We start from the raw sequence: 17,491 nt of genomic DNA on the forward strand, positions 1-17,491 counted from the left end.
GCAAATTTGCATTTTCCCCTTTAGCTTACTGAAGGAGTCTGAAGATACAATTTTACAGTAACAGAAAGCTCTTGTATTTAACTTTAGCTCATTTTCCACTAGGGGGAGATGTAGAGTCAGGAATGTTTGCTTTTTGTTTAAAACAGTTTTTTATTATTATTTTTTAGTTTCATTCCAGTTTTCTGTGTAAAGTGAAGCTATTAATATATGATAGTGAGATCACAGCTCTGAATTATGGCTTTCTTACCAGCATCAAAATTGTATATGACAAATTTTATTAACCCCAGCTGACTGTAAATGACTAAACACCATACAGGTTTATTGTTTGATTTAAAGCTGCTTTGGCTTCAGTTTGCAAAATAGAAAGAAGGGGAAAGTGAACAAAGAGAGGATGGCTATAGCTCGAGGAGCAGAAAGGTTTAAAAGAGATTTCTCGTCTTTTCATGTGTATGCATTTGTATATGCATTGTGTGTGTAATTTTATATGCGAATATACTCAGTGTGTGGTGTGCAATATCTAAAATTTCCTGTTTAGTGTTTTTATATTTTGAGGTATTTTTCTGATAGCATTAATGAGTTTCTGAAGACAGTGTGCCCTTGATTATGGTGTCCTCAACCCCCAAAGATGGGTCTGTGTATATCATGGGCTGTGTTTTTGTATTGGTTTTCTTTTAAAGCTTTTACTATATTGTTATAGTCTGAATATAAACCTTTGGGAGAGAAGCAGAATCTCTGTGTTAAATCCATCTGCTTACCTGCCCAGCAAGGGATTCCCAAAACATTCACCACGTGCAAAACAGTAGTTTGTTTCTAAATCTAAAAATCTCAGTATTAGAATTAAAAAATGTTTTCTATCCACCATCTGTACTTTACTGATGAGAAAGCAATCCACTGGATGTTTTGAGGAGTTAATTGTATCTCTTTGATTTTATGCCTTATTATTTTGTTATGTTAAAGTTCTTTAAAAGATCCTTGTTACCATTATTACCACTACTATTTTAAAATTGTATTTTAATTCACTGTGCTGGCAGATTTGGAAGCTGAAGCAAGAAGGAGAAATGCACAGATGTTTGCAACCCTCTTTCCCTTCAGTATTTAAATAAATATGGAATGGAAGCAAGGGGCTTGAATCTGGAATGTTACCACAGTCCTGCCCAGTAGCTAATTGTCCGCAAACTACATGACAACTCTGAAAAAAATGTAAGCTCCAGTTGTCTTGCTCCAGTAGATTAAGAAATTACAATCATTGCTATAAAGTGTTGGAGCATCTCTCGAATTTCAGAATGCTTATGGAATTACTGCCACATTCCAAACTTAGTTTAAAAATAATATTAATGTTTTAAATGAAAATGTATAGGATTTCTTTCCCCACCGTGTTTGATCCCTGGAGGGGGTATCTGTCTAAATAGAAACTTGCTTCTTTTAAATTGGTCAATATGACACAAACACTGGATTATGGCATCCCTTTTTTTATTAGTGACATGTAATATATCAACATCACCACTGCATGAGTTCCTCCCCCCCCCTTTGTGGACAGTGTCAACAAAGACACCACAAGCTTAATGGGCCACAATGACTGAACTCCTGTGCCATCCCTGAGCTGGTCCATCCACCCAACTCTGGTGATGGTCAGATCAAGGTACAGCACTTACCTTTTTGACAGAGCCTTCCCATACCATCAATGCTCCAATTCATTTAAAAATCCCTACACAAAATCTGCCCCAAAGGAGCAGAGAGAGAAAACCACCTCTTTGTTCAGGTTTTTGTTGTCATTAATTTTGTGCAGCACTTGGCTACCATGGTGACAAGTGCTATATAAAAGCCTCAGATAACTCTGTCTAAGGTCAGCTTGGATTCTTGTTCACAAGTGGCATTAATTGTAACCCCCTGCAATAAAGTCTGGACCAAATAGATCGCGGAGACTGAATTCTCCTTTCTCTGCACATATTCGCTGCAGAACTGGTTTGAGACATATTGATGCAAGGCAGTGTGTGAAAAGCTTTCACTGCCACTGTCCATTGTGTAAATCCCCAATAGCTACACTGAGGTCTTCAGGCTCAAGAAATGTCAGGCCAGCACCTTCCACCAGCACTAATTTTTGCCAACTTTGATTTTTAATTTTTGCCCCTTAGGGTAATTTGACTTCTGTTATTACTTTGATATCTCAGCATACCCTCCATGGACTCCTGTTGATATCACAATGTTCTCTCCATGCACATGCCCATACACTGGCATGAGTTCATTGTAAAGTCAGTTGGGAGCTAGGATTTTAAAATAATAAAAAAAAAACCTCTGACAAAAGAACTATTCAGTACATTCAGGGTGCAATCTTGGTCCCACTGAAGTGGCAAAACTTCCATTGACTTCAATTGACAAATCCATCCTTATTATAATCCCATTAATTTAAAAAAAACATAGTTACAAGAGGGATGGACTTGGTCAATTATGTCAATTTCTCTTAATTTTAAAAACACCTAAAAGCCCAAGCTCCTAGGGATTGATTGCATGGTACATTTTAAAATGCAGCCTTTTTAGTTAGAACTTGGCAAAAAAGCAATTGAATCCATTTCCAAATTCAGTGTTTCCTATTCTCTCTAATAGTACAACTGATCCATCTTTTTCAATTATTTTTTCTCTTGCTAAAAAAAATATTTGGTACCCAATGTTAGCTCATCTGGATTTGTCCAAGGTCTCTAATGGAGTTGCCAAGTTTCATTCCACTACCGAGATGCTATTAGAGACCGTACAGTAAGTAATGTACAAAGGGCTTTAATTTCAAGGCAGAATCACACGCACAAACCCACCCTTAAATGAGAGGATTCAAAAAATTAATGGAGAGGTTTTATTTCTGAATTCCTTATGCTGATTGGCCTAGTTTATTGCAATAAGTAGTTAAATCAGCAGCTAAGAGAAACTCAGGTACAATCCCCTGTTGATGATGGCTGGAAGTGAGTGTGCAAAGACTGCTGCTTATTATAAGTAAATTGGATAGCTTCACTGTTATCTTGTCGTCCTCCTCATTTATTTTCAAAGGCTGTGCTTCTTCATATGTCTAGATTGTAAGCTTTAGGGAAAGGATGATCTTTTTATTATGTGTGTACCATGCCCAGCACAATCGAGTTCTGATTAGGACCTCTGGGTACTACTGCATACAAATAATGCATTAATAAGAAATCCTGATTCTGAAATGAAGTTCTTCTCCTCTGTTTGTACCATCTCTCTCTCTCCCCAGTGTCCATGTTCTGGGATTTTTTGAGATTTTGGGTTTTGGTCCCCATCTTTTAACGTGTCCTCTGTGTGGTGGTTCTCTCTTCCTCTTTACCCCATCTCCTTGTGACTCGTTTGCTTGCCTCTTGTCATGATTGGTGGCCTTCCTCCCAGTTTCACCTCAATCCACTAAAGCTTGGCTTTCAAAGCTCATTTGGGGGGAAGGTGAAATGGAGCAGGGCTCAAAGTATCTCAAATAAACAGAGGTGCTAGGAGAGATGAGCATACTGAATGGGGCCATGACTCTGCCCCAGTTCAGTTCTTCATCGGTGAGTCCAGTAGCTGAGAGCCTGAGTGCAGGAAGCATCTGTGAATCTCTTCTCCACCCCAAGAGGAATGTCTGGCCATCCATTGATCAAAGCTCTGAGCTGGAACAATGCTAAGGTCCCCCCACTCGGCTGGCACAACTGAGAAAATCTGGGAGCAAGTGAAAAGTCAATTTGAAGGCCTGTGTACTCTAGCCATGTTCACAGTATAAAGGCAGGTTTTTTTGGCACCTGGCATCCTTCTCTTCTACAGAATGATTGCTGCTCTTGGAATCATTTCTCCTGATATCTCATTCCCTGTATTTCGAGCCTTTCAAGATATTTCTAACACTCCAGTGGCTTCATAAGCCTTTAATTAAAATTGAAGAGTGCTGTTTAATGGCTTGTATATACATATGGTGCAATTACACAATATGAAGAATCACAAATAAATTAATTTCATGTGGATGTTTTCACAGAAGGTATGAATTCTGAGTTTCAGTCCTTGGAGAAAAATCTCTAATAGGGCAAGCAAAATGAAGAGAGATGACAGTGCTGCAGAGACACACAGTCCTGGACATCTTATACTGTTCTGTCTGTGTCTTCCACTACAATTAGTTCCTTAAAGGGTCACTGTCAGAAAAATCACATAGGTGGAAGTGGGCTGTGCAATCAGTCACTGGCCACCAGAAAAACAGTGAGTCTGGGCGGATTCTCCTTTGGATTCCATCAAACCACATCGGAGAATCTCACATCTGCGTTGACTGAGGTATTTAAGCATAAGTTGAGGCCAAAATTGCTGCCTGATTCGCTGAATGAGACTTGTATTTGTAATCTCATAAGAGAGAAGCCCAGAAGATTAGGGTGAAAGTCACAGAGCAGTCTCCCTCCTTAACACAGAGGTAAAAATTCAGGCCAACTCTGACCTGGGTCTTGGACAAACTGCTTCACAGAGAACAGTCTGTTTTATGTCTGGCTGGAATGGTGTAGAACCCGTGTGAGCAGCTTGATAAATGTACTCCGCTGAACCTGGCAAGGGCCCAGCCACATTCAATAGTCTCTCTCAGTGCTGAGAAGACCATGAGATCAAGTCAAGTGAGAGTATGTGTTTCAGTCTCTAATTAGGATGGGATTCCAGATACATAGTATGCCATGTAGAGGTCTCCAATGTGCTGCTATAATAAATAGTTCCTGATCTTTTTTCAAATTCATTAGAGGGTTGAGGCATGGTGCCCTCATTCATCTCTTCTCTTTGACCTCTCACTGCAACCCCCATGGGTTGGTCTGGTCAAACCCTGCTATTTAGGCTATTACAAAGTCTCTGTATGTGTAGATGACACACTGCTGTTGCTTGGCAGCCCAGCTCACTCTAGTTCAGATGTTCTGTGGGTAATCATCAATATAGAAAAATGCCTGGCTATTGAACCAGTAGTCCTTGAGGCAGAGAAAAAAACAATTGCTGTATGCCTTTTCTTTGTAGTTAGGGACACTGAAACAGCTAGGGATTCATATCCTTTCCTCTTGTATCTGTAAATTATCTCCCTTCCCTTCAGAAATTGCACACTGACCCCTGGCAATGGAAAGATCTCTATTAACTGTGAAAGTGAATATAGTCAAGATGGTTACTCTTCCTTGTTTTATCTATCGTACTACCATACTCTTTATCAAAATATCTTTTTTGAGAAGATTAGCTCTCTTATCTGTTTGGAAAGGTGGGAAACCTAACTTAAAGTGGTCTGTCTTTTGTGGCCTTGGAGAGATGGGAGGACTAAAACGCTCTAATTTTAAACTACATTACTAGGCTTTCTTGCTCAGTGCAGTACAACACTGGCAAAGTATATTACAGTTTTGACTATGGCTATTACAGTTTTGACTATTGATGATCCATATCAGGCTAATATGTATTGGGATTTAGAACTGGGTAGTGGCCAATTTACTACACCTTTTGTGATTTACAATATCTTAGTTTATAACCTTGCCAACAATGTCCTATAAGGAGAAGGTTTTGTTGGACTATTGCAGTGTAAGTAACTTACACATGAAGGACATTATAGAACTGTAGGCATCCTACATAACTGAAGAGGATTGCAAAGAGACAGCTCTACCCTGCCAGACCTCCTGATGAATCAACAGCTTTGACCAAATCAAGAACTATTTAAGCAACAACTTTAACTCTGCCCTTGTAGTGACCCAAAGGAGGAAAAAAAGGAAACACTTCAAAACTTAGGCTCATCTAATCTGGGACCACAAATGCTAAAATGCCTTAAACATAATTAAGGATATGATTTAACATGGAGGTCACGGAAATAATAAATTCCATGACTTTACCGGATCTCCGTGACTTCTTTGGCTTCAGCTGGCAGTGGCTGTGCGCCCGCATGGCTGTGACCAGGGCTGGAGCTGGGGCTGTGCACAGCTGCGCTGGAGCCAGGGCTGTGTGCCCATGGCTGGGGCTGGAACTGGGGCTGTGCTCCCCTGCAGCTGGGGCTTGAGCTGTCAGTTCCCCCATGCCCCATGACAGGACTTGGGCTGTCAGTCCCCCCCTCCCACCATGGGGCTCCAGCTGTCATTCTCCATCTCCAGCCCTCCCCCCGTTTATTTTTAGTAAAAGTTACAGACAGGTCATGGGCTCCCATGAATTGTTGTTTATTCCCCACAACTTGTTCGTGACTTTTACTAAAAATAACAGTGACAAAATCTTAATCTTAAACATAATTATAGGGTCATTGCATAGTGCCGCAACAGGGCAGAGTTAAGGTTGTTTGAGTGCCCCACTGTGCATTTCCACACCTTAACATATTTTGATTTCTTTTAAGTCTAACTCTGAATTTCCTGGGCTTAAAATTCTAGTTTTTTGCAGTAATTAAATCATCCCTGTAGTGTGTGTTATCATAGAATATCAGGGTTGGAAGGGACCTCAAGAGGTCATCTAGTCCAACCCCCTACCCAGACAGATTTTTACTCAAGTTATTGATGTGTGCTGTTCTTAACTGTACTGCCATTTTAACATAAATTTGTCTAGAAATGTAGTGTGAAAAGCAAATTGGCTTTTAAAATTTTTTTCCATTTCAGTTATTCAAAGTGGTGTTTGTATCACAGCTGGAGAAACTTGTCAGCTAAAATTGGGTGGGAAGAGGGGAGCGATTGTGTTTTTTCAGTTGTTTTTAACCTGCATTCTTTAAGTACTCTCTGCTTCTCACATGTTGTAGCAGTGAGCTGTGAGAGACCGCCACAGTGATAGTATAGAATGCATGTTTCCTATTCTCTGCAAATCATAAAGTTAAAAGTAAATTAGTAAATTACATTAGTAAAGTTAAAAGTTTCTAAAAGATGATAATACTTGGATCTCCTGCCATGACTCCCTCTGGATTTCTGAAATCTGCTGGATTTCCTCTTTCTCCTAGCTGATCTTGACCTGTGCTGAAAGCTGGTAGCAGTTGTTATGGAAATTTAAAGTGGTATTTCTATCTGTCTGTGCTGTCATTATGAAAGTGAAGTGCACACCTCTATTTGACAGTTGTATAGATGGGTCTGCATTCCACGAGGTAGGGACAGGGAGGAATGTGTTCTAGTGCTCCATCATCCTTTCTGCTGCTGCAACAATCTTTGCCTTGCTTTGCTGCTACTCGTCTGTCATTATATTGACTTGCAAACATTTAGCTTTTTTGCCAGTTGCTATGGTTACTTCTGGGCTGCCAGCATCTGCACTGCAGAAATGAGAAACAAATAATATATTTCAAGTCTTAAAGAAATGCACAGGAATGGGTTAAACTTTTAAACCCAACATGAGCATTACCAGCCAAGCAATACCCATTTGTGACTTGCCATGACTGCTGCAGGCTCCTTACAATTGATGTACTAGAGCATATTTCTCTTTCTTCTTCACTACATCAAAGAGATTTTTCATCAGTGGCTTCACCATATCCCACAAAGGTGTGACATTTTGTAATCTTGCACAGTTTCAAAGAACTGAATTTGACTTCTTTAAATTATTAACAGCTTCCTTAGTATGTCCATTCCCCAAGCTCTTTCTGTCTGTGGAAGCCCAAAACCGAACAAACCATTGTTGGCATTAGACCAGCGTTTCTCAAACTGGGGTCCACGAGGGTATTCGAAGGGTCTGCGGGCCCCACTGATCAACTCCTCCCCCCCCCTTCCCTCCCTCATCTCCTCCCCCTCCCTCCCAGCACCTCCTGCAGGCCAGGGAACAGCTGGGGGAAGTGGTGCAGTGGGGGCAGGGCCTGGAGCTGAGCAGAGTTTGGGGGTCTGTGAAAATGTTTTGAATCAAAATGGGGGTCCTTGGATTGCTAAAGTTTGAGAACCTTTGCATTAGACTACAATGTATGCAAAGGCAAGGTGTTGGTATTGCTTGCTCCAGCAAGCTGCACTGGAAGGAGCAGTTGTTTCACATCTTATGAAGTGCTATTGTTCGGATTTTCAGTGAAAGAGGCTTATTTAGGCTATTCATTGAACAGCATGTTCTATCTATCCGTTTGGAACTCCTTTTGCTTTCTAACACTGAAGGGCAGACTCCCGGCTTTGAGTCAAGAGACTAATAGTGCTCCCTGGTGCAGTTCTAGTTTAGGTTGTCTTGCATGTGGAGACTTTCCTTACCAAAGAGAAATTTTTCTGGCCTGATGTGTGTAGGGTGACCAGATAAGTGTAAAAAATTGGAACACTTTTTTTTTTTTTTTTGAGAGGGGGGAAGAGGGAGCATAGTTGCGTGTATAAGACACAGCCTCTAAAATCAGGATGGTCCCGTTAATATTGGGGCATCTGGTTACCCTACATGTGTGAGTGTTCTCTGCTGGATCATTTCTCAATGTTGTGTGTGTTCTGCTAATGTTTTCCACACAGTGCCAGAGCTGCCAATCTTGGAGAGAAGGAACTGGCTGATACACCTGCACTACATCCGCAAAGATTATGATGCATGTAAGGTAAGAGCTGGTCAGTGGGAAATGGTTTACTTGTTTCATTGTTTAGTTCCTAAGCCAGATCTGTATTTTCTATAGGAAGTCTTAGTTGTAGTAAATGCGTTTGGCTAGGGTCTCAGCTGGTGTTAATATGTGTAGCTCTATTGACATCAGTGGAGCTACAACAATTTATAGTACTTTATAGTATAGTACTTTATAGTAATTTATAGTATAGTATCTAGACCTCTGGTTAGCATTTCTAGGTATAAAACCTAAGGGGTATTTGCCGAATTAGTCTTCTTAGGTAGAGAATAGTATGGGTCCCAACTACATTCTTTCCTGAATTGACAGAGAGAATATATAGGTAAAGCAAATGTGAAAACTACTTTGTCTATATTTTGCCTTGTTTACAAATCTGTACAGTTTTAAGTTCTTCTTCAAGTGCTTGCATATGTGCATTCACAGTAAGTATGGGCACGCCTTATGCACCAGTGCCAGAGAGTTTTCCCTAGCAGTAACCATAGGGATGGCTCCATCCCTGGCCAAACTCCTTCTTACCGTTAGTGGTCAAGTCATTGGTGCTCTTTGTGAACTACTACTCGATCTAACTAGTGTTTCTCAAAAGTCTTTGGACTTCTTTTCTTTTCTTCCTTTATAATTTTAAGTTTATTTCATTTGATCTGGTGCTACTTTTGGGATTTTTCCAGATGGCGGGTCCCTGGGATTCAAACCTCGCCTAGAATTCAAGAAGTTTACCCCTGTTAATGACCCTCACTCCTACTGCCTCAAGTATTTGGGTGATGGCCACATCAGAGATGGGTGCTTTATCTTTCATGGCTTAAAGACTAGAATAAGACACTAAAGCCACCTTTTTCATCTAAAGGAAGCTCTTTGAAGTGCTCTCCTGGTCATATCAGCTGAAAGAGGTCTCAGAAGATCCCCATCTCTGGGTCCATCCTTTTCAAGGCCTAGAGAATCAGAGTTCTAGCCTCAAAAGTCCAAGCAGAAGTCTGTATTCAGCTTCTTGATGTCTAGGGTGCAGGACTCTTCCACAGATGGTCAGTCAGGTACCAAAGGTAGAGGGTGTCCTGTGCCTTGCTACTCCCTGGTACTGGGTCACTCAGAGTGCCTTCTCAGGGACCATCAAGTCAGGCTACTTTGGTGACAGAACAGTCTTCCCTGATCACTACAGATCAGCAGCTCATGTTGGTATCAACTATGATGGAGGCTTACATCACAGCTAGAGACTTACTATGCCTGTTGGTGCTGCCATTGCCTTTGCTTCAGAGCAAAGACCTTGTGCAGTACCAATGCAGCCTTCTAGAATAGATCATCGTACCATGTCATTCATCCATAGCACTGTCTGCCTTGGTCTTGATTCTGCCCCCTAGTGTGGGACTGACTCTGGATTCCTTACACCATATATTATCAGCCGCCAGGAAGCCATCCATGCTGCCACTGGTACCATGTTCCTGACATAGGTCCTGATTAAGATTGCCAAAGATCCCTCCAGGCACCACGCCACCCTGTTCTCCAAGTCATCATCAAACTCTGAAGTCAACTCTCAGGTGTCCTGGTACCCAAAGTCTAAAGCTTACTCTGGTAATTGCTATCATTATTCTGGCTTTGAGAAGAGATTGTCCAAGAATTGGGACGCTTGGGCCAGACAAGCCTGGGGCCTGGTATTGTACCAGGGCGTGTGTGTGTGGTCTTAATAGTTGCCTCGGGGGAAAACACCTCACACCTCTTCTTCATCACCTGGCGAGGTTCTGGTATGGGAGGCATCATCCCCAGTACTGGATGACTAAAGTATGCCAGGAGTTACTCAGGAGGATGGCAGCCTCTCTGGAACTTGTAGAGGAGAATACACACAAACTCATCGACATTCTCCATCTTTCTGCGGCAGGGAAAGTAGCCCTGCCTATGAACAATGCCATCATGCAGCCAGCTGAAACAATATGGCAGACCGCTTCCTCCATTCCAGTGGCCAAATGAATGGATCAGAAATACCAGGCTCCATCCCTGGAGTTTGAATATTTCTATCTACATCCTAGCTGTGGCCACAGTGAATGAGAGAAGTTGTCAGGGCCAGGCTAAGACTACCTCCAGGACAAAAAAGACGAAAAAAGCTTGATCTCTTTGGCAGAAAAATTATTCTATGCCAAATCTACAACTCTGGATTGCCAACTATCATTTTGGTTGTGCTATGATTTGTCCAACTGGGAAGCCATATCCCACTTTGTCACCAAGCTGCCTGAAGATTCAAGGGCGCAGTTTGAATTGGTCATGGTCAGGGTTTTTTATTCCCACCACTTTCTCATTCTCAAAGCCAAAGGCAGTCTCATATCAATCCTAAATCTTTGGAACCTGAACAGGTATGTCAAGAAGACGTTCTGGATGGTTTCCCTGGCCATGATTATCTTTTCACTAGGTCCAGGAGACTGGTATGCTACCCTTATAGTATACCTTTTTCAACATCTGCCAGGGCATTTCTGCCTCTCTCCAGGTTTCATACTCTGCAGATCCTATATATGTTCCTCAAGGAGCATTCCCGGACCACTGTAAAGGATTGCCTCAGGATTCTAGGTCATGAGGTGGCATGTATATACGTCACCCCGCATACCAGACTTCAGACCGCCGCAAGCATGGCTCAGCTCGGTCTATCATCCTCAGATTCACCACTTGAGACAAGCTGGTTTGTGTTTCAGACACCATGTTATCTTCTCTGAACTGGTGGCTGAGCCAACCCAACATGTGCAAAGGAATTCCCTTCGCTCCCATCAATGACTATGGTAACAGACACCTTAGCCATGGGGTGGGGAGCACATCTGTGATAAATGAAGCGAGGGGATAGCTCCCTTTTATGGACACGCAGCCAGCCAATTAACTACAAAATCCCTGTTAATCCCTGAGTCAGAATCCCTGTAAAGGGTTAAAAAAGCCCATAGGTAAAAGAAAGGGAGTGGGCACCTGACCAAAAGAGCCAATGGGAGGGCTAGAACTTTTAAAATTGGGGAAAAAAATTCCCTTTGTCTGTCTGTGGTTGTCCTGGAGAGGAGAGACAGAGCAGCATTGCTGTAAGACGCTTTAAGCCAGGTATGGAAAGCCATCAGATCATACCTAAAAACTCCTCATTTGAAACCCCAGATATGTAAGTAGATCAAGAAATGTCTAGGAAGACGCAATTAGGTTTCTCTCTCTTATTTCTTTATGGCTTGTGGACTCCTCTGTGATAACCCCAGGTGCTTTTGTTTTGCTTGTAACCTTTAAGCTGGACCTCAAGAAAACCATTTTTGATGCTTAATTATTATATTCTTTTTTAATCTAGCAAGAGCCGAAGTTCCAGATGTATTTTTTTTTCTTTTTGTTGTTAATAAAATTTACCTTTTTTAAGAACAGGATTGGGTTTTTGTGTCCTAAGAGGTTTGTGCATATGTTGTTTAACTAGCTGGTGGCAACAGCTGGTTTCTTTTTCTTTCTCGGCTCTTCCCTGAAGAGGGTGTATGAAAGGGCTTGAGGGTACCTCACAGGAAGGAATTCCCAAGTGAGCCTTCCTGGATTCTCAAAGGGGTTCTGCATTTGGGCAGTGGCCGCATCTACCCGTCCAAGGTCAGAGAGAAGCTGTAACCCTGGGAGTTTAATACAAGCCTGGAGTGGCCAGCATTAATTGTGCCAGAGTGGGGAATTAGCCTTGACAGCATCCAAGCCCCATCCAGGCCCAGGTGTTGTGGACTGCCCACTAAGCCAGGCTCCATATAAATGTTTTAGAGTTGCAAGTGATACTTTATGCATGTTAATAGTTCCAGTCTCACATCCAAGGCAAGACTGTCCAGGTTCTCACCGATAACACCACAGTAATGTTTTATGAGAACAAGCAAGGTTGTGCCAGATCCAACAGCCTTTGCCAAGAGGCAGTCAAGTTATGGAACTTGTTTATTTGGAACTCAGTCACTGTCAAGGCAAAGCACCTACTACGGGTTCAAAATGACCTGGTGCATTGTCTGTGCAGATCCTTCAACTTGGACCACAAACGTCTCTCAACACAAATGTTCTAGTTTGGGTGTTTCACGTAGGGGGCTTTCTGTCTGTGGGACTATTTATGACTCGGTCAAACAGGAGGTGTCCCCATTTCTCTTTCAAGGCAAGTCACAGACGTGGGTCAGTATTGAAACCTTTCCTGTTTCCAAGGGACGAGGACCTCCTCTATGTGTTCTCACTAGTGCTCCGATTCCCAGGGTCTTCATCAAACTCAAGCAAGATTACAGCAGAATGATCCTTATTTCTCCAGCTTGTCCAAGACAGACTTGGTATTCAGACCGCCACAAACTGTCCTCTCAGGAACCCTTACTGTTGCCAGTGACCAAAGACCTCCTAATGCAGAACCATGCATCCATGCTGCACCTGAATCCTCTAGTACTGCACCTCACAGCATGGTTCATCAGTGGTTGAGGAAGTGCATTGGTCAGTGGCTGTCCAGAATGTTCTTCTGAATAGCAGAAAACCTTCCCCCAGAGCTGCCTACCTAAGTGGAAACATTTCTCCATTTGGGGAGCCTCCCATAATATGTGTCCAACTCAGGCCAGCATTCAGACAATCTGACACTGTTTTTTGCAAATTAGAGTTCAGTCTAGCATTCAGCTCTGTTAGGGTACATCTGGTGGCCATTTCAGCTTTCCATCCTCTGATAAATGGCAAGACTGTCTTAACTCACCCCATCACTACCAGATTCTTGAATGATCTGAAGAGATTATTCCCACCTGGGATTTGAATTTGGTGTTGTCTGCACTTATGGAACCTTTCCAAGTCTTTTTTGCACCTGTCAGCAAAGGTATCGTTTTTAGTGGCCATCACTTCTGTCAGGAGGTAGGTGAACTGAATGAATTGGTCACTGATTTACCATATACTGTTTTCTACAAGGTCCATCTTAGATCACACCCTCAGTTCCTCTCCAAGGTGATCTATGAATTCCACATGAACCAATTTATGTACCTGCCAGTTTTCTTTCCAAAGCTGCATGCGCACAGGGTGAAAGAAGGCTCACCACTCTCAATGTTTGTCGCTTGTTGGCTTTTTACCTGCATAGGAAAAGCCCTTTCAGGCCTCTTCCCAGCTCTTTGTGCCATACACAGAACATATGAGGCGCCATCCAGTCACAACTCAGAGACTTTCCAAATGGATCACCAGCTGCATCGCGATGGCTTATGCTGCTAAAGGAGTAATGCTTCCTGATAGACTCACAGCGCACTCAACTAGAGCACATGCAACCTCAGCAGCATTTCTGGCACATGTCCCAATCGTGGACATCAATACAGCAACAACATGGTCCTCAGATCATGCTTTCACCAGACATTATGCGCTCTCTGCCGCTTCAAGGTAAGATGCAAATGTAGCAAGATGGTCCTACAATCTCTCCTCCAATGAGGCTCTGAGCTCTACCTCATGAGGTATACCATGCATCTACAGTGTAATTGACATATGCAAGCACTGGAATAAGAAAAAAGTTACTTACTTTCTGGTAACTGTTCTTCAAAATGTGTTGCTTATGTCCATTACATGACCCACTCTCCTTCCCTGATGCATCAGAGTCTACTAACAGGTTCCAGTGTGAAGGAGCTAAAGGTGGAGCAACTCTGCCCTTTATATCTTGCTCATAGCACAAAGAGCTAGATAGTCAGCAGGGCCACCCCTACATGTACCACTAAGGAAGACTCTCTGGCACCGGTGCACAAGGCATATACACACCTGTAGTGTAACTGACATGCAACACATCTTGAAGAACAGTTACTCTTAACTGTGGGTTTTTTTTTCCCCAGTTGATTCTCCTTACTGCCTTTTAAAACTCAAATATCAAAATGAATACAGGTTTTCCCAGATGATTATAACTCTATTGCATAGTGCAGAGTCTCTCAAAGGTACTGCAGAGGCAACAGAAAGACATTGCATTGGGCAAACACCGCCCATAAGAGAGTGAGAGGAAAGATCTTGACTTTGCTTGATTGAAGGTCATTCATTTTACACATAATATGTTGCACCTTTTGATATGTCTTCAGTTTGGCGAATAGGCTGGAACTGTTCAGTGGTGCAGAACTGTAACGCAGAGCAAAGAGTATAGTAAGTCATTTTAAACAGTATGGTCTGTAGACAAGATTAACACAGTTCATTAAAGGGGACCTGCAAAGGGATAGTAGGAGGGGAATTGGCGACTGGATTGTTTTTTGCTACTCCTGCTTGTTTCCTTCCTTCTCCCCACCCCTTCACCCCCCTTTAGAAATGTCAGGGATGTCAGATCTTGGCTTTCCCTTATCTTTGTTGGAGAACTTATTGGTTCACTGGGAGCTCACTCAGCTACTAATTGAAGGTGCGCTTTGAATCCTTAATACAGAAAGCTTTTCTCTCAAATCTTGGAGTTAAATAGGTGTAAACAAAATCAGTGCTGACAGTCTGAATAAAAATCACTTCCCCTCTCTATTAAGCTCGTTGCATTTAAAGAGGAACAAACCTAACTTTCTTTTCCTTTGTAGATCAGTTGTGAATCAGCAGCTCTCACACTGGTCTGTGAAGCCACACTAGTCTGTAAAATCCTTCTAGGTGGCTCATAAAATGAAACGTTGAGAACAAAGTCAGAAGGATTGGTCAGGGCTACGGCCTATGAAAGGATATCCCTTTCTCTCTTGCTCATGAATGTGCTCATGTGCACACACTTGTGGGTACACGATCACAAAGCAGACTCCAGAAAGAAGTATATGAAGGTCTAGCATCTTAAAGAATGAGGGAATGAGTGGATCAGCCCCTCCCATTGTCACGGCCCTGGTGATCTAGTCCACTGCAGAGCATGAGGTTTAAATAGTGTTTGGGTTATTCCTTAAAAATCCATTATTGTGCAGATGTTTATTGAATGAACAGTTGCCCTGTCAAGGCTTAGCTAAGAAGTGAGTCTGATCTGTAAACTCTGATGGCAACAGTCATTCCTTTATCAGCTCTCGGAGAGAGGCATCCTCCTTTGCATTAGTTCTTGATTTTCATAACTTTGACCTGAATTCTGCCTGACTTTTTGCCCCGACTTCTGTCTATTAAAGAGTTTTTAAAATCCCCATATTTACCAATGATGCTAAGCATCAATGCAGAATGACTTGGTCTGCCACCCACACCTTCCAGAAATGAAAGGGTTAACTTGATTAGTACTTTTACACTTCCACTCCCTCCAATTTTGTTTTGGTGTTTCTGAGGTTTTTTTGGTAAATTTTACTGCTTGTTGAAATAAGAGACTGATAGTACTGGCTGTTAAATCCTGATGCCTTGGAAGCCGGCCAGATGCAAGACAAACTTCTGTACACAGCCCTAGGCTGCGACACCCTCTGCTATTCCTATACAGTCAGTAGCATAGGCATTGGTGCCAGACTGTGTTCAGTAGTTTTGTGATGCAGATACATACTTACCTGAGAGTAAACAGAGATTGTCAAAGACTTCACTTTGAAATCCAGCTCTTCATTGTGTGCATCTTCATAGATTATTTTTCAGCTTCAAATCCAGTTTCTTCCCCCTTCATCCATTTTTAAAATCCCCTCCATTTTCTGTTACACACAAGGAAGGAATAATTAAAATAACCACATGTTTTTAATTAATTAAATTCACCCTGTTTGGTCTTCTACCAAGATTCCTAAATTTTGTCAGCAAGTTAAGGAAAATTGGGGAGGAAAAACTGGGATTATAGTTCATTGTCTTTAGCACAAGCACTTTTGCTACATGATTTTTCAGGGCTTAAAGAATTAATCAAATGTCTCTAAAAGAGAGCTATTTGTTGCCCTCTCTTGCTCTAAGAGACTGATACCGTGTGGATGGAAAAATGTGCTTCCCATAATCAATAAGAGGGTGTCACCCAGGGCTTTCTGAACCCAAAGCAGTGATAACTTAACTGTTTCTCTTCAGGAATAAATCCATGGGACACAGCTCCTCCATCTGATAAATGATTGGTACAAATGAGTGCTTTTACCTAAAACTATTTTTTATTAGCTTTCAAGCGCATATACACTCTCATGCTGTAGCAGTAGGTTTTAGAGCATTCCAAAACTTTATAGTTACCCAGAGTTTGAGATGGTTTTGAGTAATCAACAGTCAGGTTTCTAGGGGCCCTCCTTCTGTCCAGCTGCTGGGGAGTTTAGGTGTCAGCTCCTTGCCCAAAGAACAGCTCCCTCGGGCTGTTCCGAGGTGTTTACTTTTACTTTTTTTTATAGCTAACTTTTACAAATCACATAACTTATAGTAACCCCTAGTGGGTTACCAGTTTTTCTAGTTTTAGCAAATTGCTTATTATTTTTATTAATAAAAAAATCCTAATATTTCTAGCCAAAATAAACTTCTATATTAGAGGCACCCAAATACAAGATCACTATTCATTTACTTTTTTTTATTTTATGGTTTAACGTTTTCCCCTCCTCCCATTTTAATTAGCAAAACTGCAAACGTGCAGCTATTTGTCCTTGTCTCTTAGCTAGGAATAATTTTTAGGACTCTGTGTGGTGTTTGGTTTTCAGCTAGCAGTGGCTGGACACACAAAATGGCTGGCTACAATTATATTAAGTTCTGGTGTTACAATGAGGTATTTAGAAATGCGTGAGAAATCTTCTTATGAACATCTAATACTAATCTAATCTGTAAATGCAAAATTGCAGATTTGTGGGAGGAATCTGTTAGCTAAAAGATCAGCAGATACAAATCCAAGCGAAAAGGCAGCCTGGGGTTTCTTTTCTCTTGTATTGTCTTGCTCTCTCACCCCGGGTTTTCTTTCACCTTGGATCTTAGCATATGCATCTTCCATCCACACATGCTAAAGTGAGTGTGTCCTCATTTTCGACCCCACAAAACATGTCACAGTGATAAGGTTTCACTGTAATAACCTCCCCACTCACACTCCCTCAGACTCCTTATAAGCTAGATTTTAGGTCAATTTCCCCCCTTATTTTTCAGTCCCTTCGTTCAGCTCCTTGCTTGAGGTGGGGGTTGCTGGTGCTGATAACATTGCTGGCAGGAGTATCAGAGCAGCAACAACTTACTGCTAGAGTGGAAAGA

The 17,491-nt window shown here is 41.9% G+C and overlaps 1 protein-coding gene across 1 annotated transcript in view; it reads left to right on the plus strand.

Moving 5' to 3' along the window:
* BBS4 (Bardet-Biedl syndrome 4) overlaps positions 1-17,491 on the plus strand; it is an 89,124-nt gene that overhangs the window by 33,236 nt on the left and 38,397 nt on the right. Inside the window, exon 3 of the mRNA XM_044980066.1 lies at positions 8,370-8,449. Coding sequence (XP_044836001.1) covers positions 8,370-8,449 — 80 coding nt within the window. The remainder of the gene's footprint in view (positions 1-8,369; positions 8,450-17,491) is intronic.

Source organism: Mauremys mutica, chromosome 11 (assembly GCF_020497125.1).
Source record: "Mauremys mutica isolate MM-2020 ecotype Southern chromosome 11, ASM2049712v1, whole genome shotgun sequence".
NCBI lineage: Eukaryota > Metazoa > Chordata > Testudines > Geoemydidae > Mauremys > Mauremys mutica.